Below are 11,941 nucleotides of genomic sequence, written 5' to 3' on the forward strand. Positions count from 1 at the left end.
AAAGTCACGTTGTTTTATAAAGAAACAGCTGACTTCGTATTCGCGGGCGTCAAGGGTAGATTCAAAATGGTGGACATTTTCAGCGCAGTTTTCACCTTTTTATGGCTAGTTTATCTCTGGGAAACTTACCTTTCCTACCGTCAGGTTGGTACATTTATAAAAAATATCATCTCTTCCAGCTTATTGCCGAATTTTGGCATTATTTATTTAATATTTGGTCATTTTTTAACCACTTTTCCTAAGCCCACTTGTTTATAACTTGTGAATGAGATTATATAAATATATATCATGCATTATGGTTTTGCTTTTATGAATCGCTACACTCGCTTATTGTCCTCAGCACAAGCTTTTCAAGAGTACGCGTGACGTCCCAGTAGAACTGAGAGATGTACTGGACAAAGAAACCTTTGAGAAAGCCAGACTTTACCAACTGGACCGCAGTTCATTTGGCTTCTATCATAGCATTTATTCACAACTTGAAATGAGTGTAAGAGCTACCATGAGATATACATTGTTTTCAAATCCTGTATACCTAGCGATTTCAATGAATGATATATTGAGGTTTTCCCTGAACTACACCCAATATCTGTTAGAATTGACCTCTTCACCTTTGATGTAATGTTTTCCCATTTCAGACCATGTGTCATTCTCTTGAGAATAAGTTTCTATTTGAGTTGCATTCACATTGCTAAACAAAGAAAAGATACTCTAGGGAATGACACATGGTCTGAAATGGTTAAACATTATACCCAAGGTCTACTGTTGATATCTTTGGTGCTGTTTGCTACACCCATTGTTTAGCGTCCAGTATTTATTTGGAGAGGTCTGATGTCAATCACAGCATGTTTGGTTAAAATTTGTCTAACACCATCCTCTCCCCCATATGGAAGTAACATGTTTTCCTAACACCATTCCACCACACCTAATTGAGCATCAGCCATTAAAACCTTTGTCACCCTCCAATCCCTCCTTAGTTAAAGCCTGTACTTATTCTGGCTACGTTACTGAAACATTTTTATTGACATTCACTTAATCAAGGGTGCAAAATAATGGCTCATCAATGGACAAAACTGTCTGGCCAATCATCTCTTAGGCCAGTCCTCTGGACCAGTGACATTGACCAGTCATTATTTTCAGCCCTAGTACTTTTACCAATAATGATCTATCACTTGTCATTGATGTTAAAGACCATCATTATTCTTCTCAGCTGATTTTGCTTCTTGGAGGAATCCCACTCCTATGGAAAACAGGAGAAAGGGTTTTGTCAAAGTTTGGCTACTCGAGTGACTATGAAGTAAGCATAATTTTGTAAAGTACAGAGCAGACATTTTTCAGTGTCTCTGTTTGTTTATATGTCTGTTTATATGTCTGTTTATAGTCCTGAAGATGACTGCTTAGGTTGAAAGCTCATCATCAATTAATGTTCAATTTAGGGCTGAAGTAATATTAACAATATATCCTATGTATACTGTCAGTCTAACATCAGCAGCAGTTTAATGCTAATCGTGTACAGTTCATGGCCAGCTGAACAACATGATGGAGTGCTGGTGAAGTGACAGTTGAGTGTCGGCCAACACACGGTCGATAGTTGGGCGACTGTCGACCAACAGTCAGGCGATAGTCAACCAACACGTTTTGGCTGGTCAGAAGTACATGATTATATCCAGTTTAATATGATATGAGAAAGTGTTTTTACTTTGTGTAGAGGACACGGTCTATGTAACTCAAATGCCACAACAAAATACTCCAAAGTAGTTATACAACAGAACAAAGTTAAGAAAGAATACAATAGGTTTCTATTGAATTATGTGTACTGTGTCCTCTAGTCCTTTACACGAAGACATACCCTAAAAAACTGTCGTAGTTGCAGGGATTAGCATCACTTGGATTAATTTTTTTCCACATTGCCCACAGATCCTTCATTCTTTGACGTTTTTGGTAGGAGCAGTGTTATTCAGTACTGTGACTGATCTTCCTTGGAGCCTGTATTCAACATTCGTTGTAGAAGAAAAACATGGCTTCAATAAACAGGTTAGTGCCATAAATTATTGATTTCGATATTGTGACAATTCTAAAAGAGATTCAAGTTAAGTTACTGTGTCATTTATAATCCTATCCCTTATCGATATCATTTCACAAAGAAGTGTAATAATCAAAGCAAGATGAATGATGAGCTTGCAGCGATAGAGACATGTGAATAATTGTCCAAGGTGATAAAAAAAGGTCTCTATCATTGCAAGCTCACCGTTCGTGTCTCTTCGACGCAAAGGCACAGCTACCTTTCAAGATCAGGCGCAGGGAACTGTGAAAGGGACTATTGGGCTATAGCATACTTCTTCAAATTTTATCAAAACACTGAAACAATCTTTGGGCTGATAAAAGTCAGGAGCTCCAAGTCAGGAAATTGCTAACTAACAAATCATAATGGAATTTAGCATTTTAGGTTTTTCAGTGGAAGGAAAACCAAAAAACTTAGAGGAAAACCCTCTATAACTCTTTACTCTTGAATTCAGTTCAATTTTCCTCCCTTTTTTGACAACAGACCCTCGGATTCTTCATAAAAGATACAATGAAGAAACTCGTCGTCATGACAGCAATCATGCTACCAATTTTCGCTGGTTTAATCTACATCATCAAATGGGGAGGTCAATACTTTTTTGTCTATGTATGGCTTTTTACTATTGTTGTAACTTTGGTAAGTGAAGAACAAGTTGTTTGTCTTTTGAATTTGTGAGTAGAGGAATGAAAGTACGGGGGAATGAATGAATCATGGATTGAGGGAAGGAAGGAAGGAAATGAATAAATAAGAATGTGGGCAATCAAGAGAGCAAGTAATGAATAAACGAATGAATAAATCAATGAGTTAATGAATGGATGGATGAGGCAGCGAAAAGCAAGTAATGGGTAATTGAATGAATGAGTGAATGAATAAACAAGTGCATGTACAAAGAAATAACTTGATTTTTGAATTAAGTATTTGGTGGATGGATGGATTGATGGATAAAAAGCTAAAAAGCAGGTGAACAAGTATTGGACAAATAAATGACAGTTTGAATAAATGAGAGAGCAAGAGTGCAATAGTATGTGCATAGAATATTGAATGTAGTGATAGTGCGTGTGAGCAAAAACTGTCCCGAATTAGTGCGAAAGCGCTAGAACGACTAGACACTTAAGTAAAAGCAATTTATTTACATGAGCAATTGAGTAACTCTATAAAATAATGTGTCATTGAGCAATAAAAAAATCAGTTTTGAAGAACATAATAGATATAATATGATTATACTCTTTATTCTATAATCACTAAAACCATTTCTTGATTTCAGGTGTTTGTTACAATCTATTTGGATTATATAGCTCCTCTCTTTGACAAGTTTACACCTCTACCAGAAGGACCGCTAAAATCATCTATTGAAAAGTTAGCACAGAGTATAGACTTTCCATTAGCTAAGCTGCTGGTGGTTGAGGGCTCCAAACGATCTTCACACAGCAATGCTTATTTTTATGGATTTTATAAGAGCAAAAAGATAGTATTGTTTGATACACTGTTGGCTGATAATCCAATCAAGAAAGAAGAGGAGGTGAAAAAGGATGAGGGTACAGAAGACGGCAATGAGGAGGATTCTAAAAATGAAATTCCCAACGATAGTACAACTGTAAGTAATATGATGATAATGATTTTGAAGATGATGATGATGATAATAGTGGTGATGACAAGGACGAGGGTGATGAAGATGATGGTGGTGATGATGGTGATGATAGTGATGATTATAATGATGAAGATGATAGTGATGATGGTGATGATGCTGATGAAGATGATGGTGATGATAATGGTGATGACAATGATGATGTTGGTGGTAATGATGATGGTGATGATGATGGGGATGATACATGATGATGCTGATGATGGTAATGATGATGGTGGTGATAATGATGATAAAGATGACAGTGATAATGGGTGATGATGACAGCATATCCACTAGGTGGCTCTTCATCTAAAAATAAACTTTAATAAAATATTATGTCATAATCATATTTTGATCTAATATTATAGCCTGATACAAGCTCATCTGAAACAACTACAGCCAGCAAGCCAAAAGGCTGTTCAAATGAAGAGGTACTAGCTGTCCTAGGTCATGAACTTGGGCACTGGAAACTCAGTCATAACCTAAAAACCCTTGCCATATCTCAGGTAAATATGTATTTATAATTATTCAATATATATATATTTTTTAATAAATGATTTAATGATTATACACCTTTTGCTGTTCATTAACTGCAAAGGAATATTCATTGAAGCCAAGAAGCATTGTCATTAGAGCGAAAGGCATACAATAAGGCGAACGGAGTCTCAATAATGCGATGGAACGTTCACTAAGGAATTTAGCATTGAATTTGAAAATCATGAATATGTTTGAGTGGGTTCATTAACGTTTTCGAACTTTCATTAGCGTTTTGGTGCAGACAATAAACCACAACACACATTCAATACAGTGTTTTGGACATTTATTTACGCAATACAATATAAGTATATTTTCCACTCCGTTCGCCTTATTGTATGCCTGTTCGCTCTAATGACAATGCTTCTTCGCTTCAATGAATATTCCTTTGCGGCTAATGAACTGCAAAAGGTGTAATATTAATTGCAAAAGAAGCATGGGCTCTGGGAACAAGAAAAGCATGAGATAAATCCTAGTCTTCACCAACATCATACTCTATACTCACACTTGATTTAATATTTGACAATGAAAACGACTTTTGTTATGAAGTGTGATTGTCTGGGTTAGTGTAACCTTGAGAAAGGATGTTGTTGGTGGTGACTGACAGTTTGTTGTGAAGTGTAATAGTCCAGGTGAGTGTAGTCTTGAGAAAGACTGTTGTTGGTGGTGACTGACGTTTCGACAACCTGAGCAGAAGTCATCTTCAGAGTCCAGTGAGAAAACAACTGAGAGACAACGACAATGGCATTGAAATTTTATTTTATTTTTTTCTCAGGTTAACACGTTATTCTGTTTTTTGATATTTGGTCTGTTGATGCACGAGAAAAACTTATTTGAGAGTTTTGGTTTCCATGAATCAAAACCGATCATCATTGGCCTCATCATTATCTTCCAGTTCATCTTTTCACCATATAATGAGGTAAATGAGGTATTTGAACCTATGTTGCTATTATAGATGTAAGAATGTAGGTGATAAGGGCCTAGAGAGTGGGGAACTTGAGGGGAAATTGGGTGGGGGTTAGAAGAGGTTCCCCTTCCATAAGCCCAACAAAGTCTTCCTGCACTTCTACACAGGTAGGTTGAAGTTGCAAATACACCTCCTTCCTTTGAAAAAGCTTGATAGGGTTCCCTGTGGTGTAAGACACCACAGGAAACCCAACACAAAAATAAAAGGATTGCGACATCAATTCAGAAATCACAGATACACACTTTAAAGAAGAAAATTTATCCCTTCTTTGTATTTATTTATTTATTATTATTAACTCCAAGTCTCTTTGTATGGTTGGGTTCCCTGTTGAATACACAGAAAAACCCAACAGACCAAATTTTTCACCTTTTGTTTAAACCTTTAAAGGACAACTGACCCTCCAAAATGACCCATTTTCAAGAGGAACTACATCATTTGAGAAGTCCAAAAATCCAGTTTTTAAAGGGGATAGAGCATCCATTTTTCTAAAACAATTTTTTGAAAACATCGCATATATCGCTCTGGTGGCCGCCATCTTGCGCTTTTATCGCGGGCTCAGAAAAATAGCGTAATGACGTCACAACGTCACAAGAGTTCAAGCTTCCAGTTGTTTGCCTGACTTCTTCCTCAGTTTCTTATACTTTTTACTCAAAAAATACAACTTGGTCATCAAATTAAAGGCATGTCAGAATCTAATTCTTCTTCCGAAGGCTCGGACAGCTCGGGAGACGATTTCGCTCAAGAATTTTTCGGAATGGACGACGAATTTGGTTTACGGCCATATCAGTTTGAACCAGAAATAGAAATCTCCTCAGATGAAGAGTTCAGAGAAGGATCTGACAGTGACATTATTGAAGACGATGAACAAGAGAACAATCGACTTACAAATTCAGATTGGTAAGTCGTACCTCTGTCTTATCACAAAACTGAACTACATATCCATTTTATATAAAATCGTATCTTGCCACTCGTGTTCTTGCAATCTGTTCTTTAGATATTGGTATGCATGAATCCAGTTTGCGACCAAAAGCAATACCAACTTTCACAATTTTAATTAAAAACATGTTTAAAAACATCGCTTGATAGTCAATAAGTTATATACTGCAGGATATAGATACAGGGATATAGTTGTGTCACAAGTTGTGTATGTATATTCTCACTTGGGACAATCGTTGATAATGTTCAAAGATACTAAGAATTGTTTTATTTCTGTTAAATAGGTGTACCTGTGGTAGCTGCCAAATTATGGATTCAATATCTGAATGCATTTGTTGCCAAGAAATCGAAAAAGTGGTTGCAACATGCCAGTCTGTTGTTGAAGATGGAGATGCTGATGAACCACCACCATGCATTACTCAACATCCTGGATTCTTACCTGTTTGTGCCAATAAGTATGTTCTTCGAACCGCATGGGCTCAGTACAAACAGCAGTACAGTAATGCGTATGAAGGCCCAGAGCACAAGCAGTACAGACACATTGCATATAGGCAACTAGCAAGATGGTGCTGGGGAGTTCTTGGAAAGGAAGTTCGGGTTGTTCTGCCCTCTTGTGCTGTCATGTGCATCAGAGCACACTTCCCTCCCCCTGGACTAGAGGAGGACTTTGAATTTGAAGGTTTTCACTATGCAGATGATTAGCTTGGCCTAAAGTTACATGGAGTTATTATATACATTTTATTTATTCCTTACTTCATTTCATATACACAGAGTGGATTTTTTTCTATCAGGATTTCTGAATTGATAAATTGAAAAGGAAAACATGGAAAGGCTGAGACCAAAATGTATAAGAGTAGTCATGAATTTATTTTTAGATGAAGTACATATAGAAAGTTGTTTATATAAATGTTTTCTAGGTTTTGCATATTTTATTATTTAAAAACAACTACACCTAGACAAAATATCCAGCTGAATAGAGAACCTAGTGTACAAAGCACTAGTGGACAAAATCATGAGCTAACCAAGCAAATTCTGCAGTTATACTAGACATGGATAACCAATATTTCCTGGGCACCAATTTGTCTGAAAACAAGGCTAGTCAGTATTGTTTATAAAGAATTTGCCTTGAAGTAGCATGCTATAATGGATTCAAAAATTGTGCTAAATGAAAAAAAAATTCTCTTGGTGATAGAATCCCACCCCATCTTAGAATCTCGGTACTGACTAGTCTCATTGTCAGACAAATTGGCACTAGGAAATCTTGGCATCCAGGCTTGTCAGCCATTTATGGCTCATATATTTTTTTTCCAGGCAAATAGGCCCTTTGCAGCTCAGTAATCATGTGCTGATTAATTCACTGAGAGCAAATGAATGAACATCTTGATTCCCATGAGTGAAAGCGAAAGTCACTATTCAGCTGGAATTTTTTCTATACTACATTCATACTGGGAGAGACCCCATATATAATGGAGCGTAGATAGTTAAAGAAAAGACCTCTTTTAAGATTTCATTTAAAAGTCAATCGTTTCCTAAGTGGTAATGATATTTTAATACAATTTTCATCTGAACATCTAAAAACTGCAAACTTATCTACCACTTTAATCAGGTCCCCTTCACATTAATTACATATTTTGTTTATAGCAGTTTTACTTGGGTCTGTCATGTACCTTCCCATTTGTAGAAGCATTGTAATTATTACCAGTAATGAACACAACTGTTCAAAGATGAGGGGGATTGGGACGACAGGCTTACTTGACAGTTCTTTCAAAACAGCTATTCACTAGAGTACAATCACTAAAAGAGTGCCAATGATGCTTTGCATTATTTTCTACTAAATAGTGTTAATTAAAAATAGGAAATGGTTAGAATTAGCATCACTTAACACTACACATTTCAGTGTTTTTAGTCTCTACTACATTCCATTTAAATTAATTACCTAGAAAATCTTGACCGGTGTCGTTCAATCAATTCCTGTTTGTCTGGGGCAGGAACACTAGCAATGTTTCTTGGTAATTCAACCTCTTCAATTGGGTCAACCCCTGCAGCCTCCATGCCACCCTCACAAATTTCAAGTACTTTCAGTTGTAGCTCAGGGAGGAAAGCATAGCTTTTTCTTTGTAAGACTGGCTTAACAACCCAGCGCTTGTGCATCTTAGGGAAGCACTTGCGATAACGAGCTTCTCCACTCCTTGGGCCTTTTTGAACAATTGCTTGAATTCTAGCTGTATTGAAATTGTTGTCAATGGCAGCAAGTTGAGTACGAGCAACCATTCCCTTGTAAGAGAAGTGCTCTCTTTTTGAGCAATACTTCAGCATCATCAAATGATAAACTTCAAGCCCTCCTGTGTGACAAAAGTCGGTCAATCTTGCCAAGTCATTAAGTAACTTTGGTTGAAGGACAACCTCTTCTAGGGCCACATGAGCTGGTGACCCCGGCTTGATCCAGTGTGTGGTGCGCACTTGTCTGCGGGTTAGGGGAGGATGGGCACACTTTTTGAATACCTCTGCATCCTTCCAGGAATGCTTGTTCACGCAATGGTGAACAACAGATTTCCACTTCTCTCTCAAAAGTTGTACATCCCCATTACATGTAGCAGCACACCACCAAAGATGGTTTGAAATGGATTGTATCCAGGGTGCCAGCTCTTGGTTTTTCTTCAATTTTGCTTTCTTGTTCAGCTTTTTTACAATTGACTTGGAAAGATGCCACACATCATACTGGTGTTTGATGTGGCTAAAATCTTTTGCCATAGTGCTGGTGATGGATGTGTGTCTGTCAGTTGTGATACATTTTATACTGACCGTGTCTTCTAAAGTGTTCAAACACCTTAGAAACCCCTCTTTCTCCATAGCATTGGAGCTGGTTACTTCAGAGACTTGAACAATGCTGAAGGTGGCAATTTTCCCTGTGCTTGTCTCCATCATAGTATATGTGCCATATTTAGCACTATGGCCAGGACTGTCACTTCGGCCATCACCATTGAGATTTACTATGTCCTTATTTGACAGCTCTTCAATTACAGCAGCCTCCTCTCTCTTCCAAGCATCATTAACAACAGGAAATAGGTAACGTTCCTGATGTCTGTAAAAGACCCTCTCACTCAGAAATTTTAGGCCAAGACAGGATGCAAAGTTTTGAAGTCTGGTAAAAGTATTACCAGTAAATAATATTGATGAGGAAATCAACAAGTTCCCAATAGCTAAGCGATTTAACATTGGCTGTGAGTACCATGTCAAAGCATGATGTTTCATACATATAGTTGTCACAATAAGTAGGCTGCCTTGACATACAAAGTTGACATCAGCAATAGGTGCTCCACAGCTTCTACAAAACTTGAATAACTGCTGCAAACAAGAGTTAAATACCAAATATTTAGGTTCTTTGATATGGTTTTCAAGAGTTTTATTGCAGTCTTTGTTTTCTGGCTCTAATTCACTGTCCGTTGTTGAAACTGTCTCTTGCGATGAAACAATGAAACCATCATCATCGTCACTTAGTGGGAGTCCCTCTTCCTCTGAAAACAAAGACTTTTCTGACTTTTGTGGAGACACTGTTGGCATTGACTTTACTGGTGAGGTGTGATAGCTAGTACTGTAGCTGTGGTCGTGGAAGCTCACACTGAGTATTTCATCTCTACTGATGTTTGGTGAAGGGGAGGGATTGTAAACTGTTGTTGTGTCGGCATCTTTATAGTATCCAGGCTCTGTCTGAGTTGATGCAGTGGATGTTACAACATATCTACAACCAAGGCAACACTGAACACCAATCTCCTTACAAAGTGGTTCAGGAGAGAACTCTGGTGTTTCCATACTTGGTGGATCTTCACACGAGGGATTTATTGTGGCACATAGCTGCTCCACATTCTTTGAAAATACAAAAATAAACAATGTTTTCAACAATACTATAAACCATTCTTCGAGGCCTACTTTACCTTAAATAATACAAAATAAACATATTAACCAACAATGCTATAAATTATTCTTCCGTGGTCATTTATCCAAGCAAATTTGGAATATTACGGCAACATTGTTATGGTTTACGAATAAATATCAAATGTAAACTAAACACGTGCAAATAACCATTTTGAAAATTTCAAGTATCGATCAAATATTACTAGCTATACTTATGATTTTAAGCAACATTTCATCTATGAAAGCATAAATAGCTAATGATTGATGACTCGCTTCGGTATGCATTAATAAGTCTTTTTCATGAGTGATTATTTCGAAAAACAATGTAAACTATGTTATGTATAAATGACATGTTATCTCACCTCTTCGTTTTGTTTGCGTTTGAGCCGGTTCTCTGATGTAGCTCTTCTTTTAGCTGGCTTGCAAAAATTGAATACTGACGGAACAGCATCGCTCTTTAATCTCCTCTTCCTTTTTATCCCGGTTAACTGCTCCATCAGATCCACTTCAAAGCATGAATCCTCGAAGTGATCGCTGCAAACGTAGCAGTTCTTCAAAGGCGGCAGGTTCTCTCTCTTTATCCGCGCTATCCATGCCTTCTGAAGAGCTATTTTGTTAGGAATTTTGTGGTAGCTAACAGACTCAGTTTTGGAAGAATGGTTGGTGCATTCTGGCACACAACAATGGACCATCTGGATTAAGAAACTTACTCTAACTTAGACTATTAAAAGATCGACTAGCACTCGAAATATACAAACTCAACAAGTTTGGAATGCAAGCTTCACGTTGTGACGTCACGGCATTAATGCGGTAATTTATTGCGGGCTCAAATATGGCGCTCTTCTATTGCTATTTTTCGCGAATTGATTATTTCTTTTCGGCGACATAGAAGCTGTATCAGAGTTCAAAGTTGAATTTATGTGATCTATGTACGTTGTAGTTTTATATGAAAAACGGCAATTTTTGGGGTCAGTTGTCCTTTAAAGACAACATCACATATTTAGATCAGCCCTTGTCCAGAAGATTCTTGTCCCCTTGCATGTTTGGGTTTTCTGTGTGATACACAGGAAACCCACCAATAACCTGCATTGAAAGTATGAATGTTAAAGAGTCCATCTTTCTTTGCAGCTTGTAGGTTTCCTGATGACCATCCTGAGTCGACATTTTGAATTCCAAGCTGACGCCTTTGCCAAGCAGCTTGGATTTGCTGCGCACCTGAGGTCATCGCTCATTAAACTCAACTGCGATAACCTAGGTTTTCCAATTGCAGATAAGCTATACTCAGCCTATCATTACTCACACCCCCCTCTACTAGAAAGACTGAGAGCTTTAGGCCTTAAGGAAGACTGAAAAATCATATAGATTTTTCAGCTAGAAAGTTTACTCAGTTTATAAGCTGGGTTCCTGTACCAATGAGAGTCAAAAATTCTATAACTTCATTTTCTATATGTGAATTAAGTTAACTTATTTTATGTTTAACTAATTCATACTTTATTACTAACAGCTCCCTTTAAGGGCACTATGTGTATTATACCAGATCAGGAGCCCATTACTAGGAGCATCCATGTCCCATACTGGGTCTGTGAGCCAGCATATTCCCAGATCAGGAGCCCATTAGTAGGAGCATCCATCTCCCATACTGGGTCTGTGAGCCAGCATATTCCCAGATCAGGAGCCCATTACTAGGAGCATCTATCTCCCATACTGGGTCTGTGGGCCAGAATATTCTTAGACAAGATGCCAGTTTCACAGACAAAAGAATAATAAATTCAATGCTGTCCTTGAAAAATTATGTGAAAAATTGTTATGAAAAGAATTTTTAAATATACAACTCACAAATGGTTAGTTTCTTTGTTTGCCTTTTGTTGCTTTGGTATAATGTTTTCATCTTAAAGTACTAACATATCAA

General features: G+C 37.4%; 3 protein-coding genes across 3 annotated transcripts; 2 read left to right on the plus strand and 1 right to left on the minus strand.

The window, feature by feature from the left end:
* Nucleotides 1-9: 9 nt before the first annotated feature.
* On the plus strand, nt 10-11,877 carry LOC116302293 (CAAX prenyl protease 1 homolog). The gene is made up of 9 exons (XM_031711562.2): nt 10-144; nt 341-487; nt 1,208-1,294; nt 1,915-2,031; nt 2,543-2,695; nt 3,324-3,653; nt 4,052-4,189; nt 4,993-5,136; nt 11,161-11,877. The coding sequence occupies exons 1-9, from the start codon at nt 67-69 to the stop codon at nt 11,380-11,382; spliced, it is 1,416 nt and encodes a 471-aa protein (XP_031567422.1). The 5' UTR covers nt 10-66; the 3' UTR covers nt 11,383-11,877.
* LOC148906528 (uncharacterized) lies at nt 5,618-8,068 on the plus strand. The gene is made up of 2 exons (XM_089038476.1): nt 5,618-6,081; nt 6,405-8,068. Exons 1-2 carry the CDS (start codon nt 5,867-5,869, stop codon nt 6,820-6,822), a joined length of 633 nt encoding a protein of 210 aa, XP_088894602.1. The 5' UTR covers nt 5,618-5,866; the 3' UTR covers nt 6,823-8,068.
* Nucleotides 7,646-10,742, minus strand: LOC148906529 (uncharacterized). The gene is made up of 2 exons (XM_089038474.1): nt 10,395-10,742; nt 7,646-9,984 (listed from the first exon to the last, which is right to left on the minus strand). The coding sequence occupies exons 1-2, from the start codon at nt 10,722-10,724 to the stop codon at nt 8,053-8,055; spliced, it is 2,262 nt and encodes a 753-aa protein (XP_088894600.1). The 5' UTR covers nt 10,725-10,742; the 3' UTR covers nt 7,646-8,052.
* Nucleotides 11,878-11,941: the final 64 nt, after the last annotated feature.

Source organism: Actinia tenebrosa, unplaced genomic scaffold, assembly GCF_029948245.1.
Source record: "Actinia tenebrosa isolate PJP-AT-01 unplaced genomic scaffold, QUT_ActTen_1.0 PGA_scaffold5__44_contigs__length_20552954, whole genome shotgun sequence".
Classification (NCBI taxonomy): domain Eukaryota; kingdom Metazoa; phylum Cnidaria; class Anthozoa; order Actiniaria; family Actiniidae; genus Actinia; species Actinia tenebrosa.

Bases quoted from the DNA above. Each gene is read 5' to 3' on its own strand.
- LOC116302293 (XM_031711562.2), top strand. From the start codon at position 67: ATGGTGGACATTTTCAGCGCAGTTTTCACCTTTTTATGGCTAGTTTAT. The intron at 1,295-1,914 runs GTAAGCATAATT...CATTGCCCACAG, and splicing joins GCTACTCGAGTGACTATGAA to ATCCTTCATTCTTTGACGTT. The intron at 2,696-3,323 runs GTAAGTGAAGAA...TCTTGATTTCAG, and splicing joins TTACTATTGTTGTAACTTTG to GTGTTTGTTACAATCTATTT.
- LOC148906528 (XM_089038476.1), top strand. From the start codon at position 5,867: ATGTCAGAATCTAATTCTTCTTCCGAAGGCTCGGACAGCTCGGGAGAC. The intron at 6,082-6,404 runs GTAAGTCGTACC...TCTGTTAAATAG, and splicing joins CGACTTACAAATTCAGATTG to GTGTACCTGTGGTAGCTGCC.
- LOC148906529 (XM_089038474.1), bottom strand. From the start codon at position 10,724: ATGGTCCATTGTTGTGTGCCAGAATGCACCAACCATTCTTCCAAAACT. The intron at 9,985-10,394 runs GTGAGATAACAT...GTATTTTCAAAG, and splicing joins AACGCAAACAAAACGAAGAG to AATGTGGAGCAGCTATGTGC.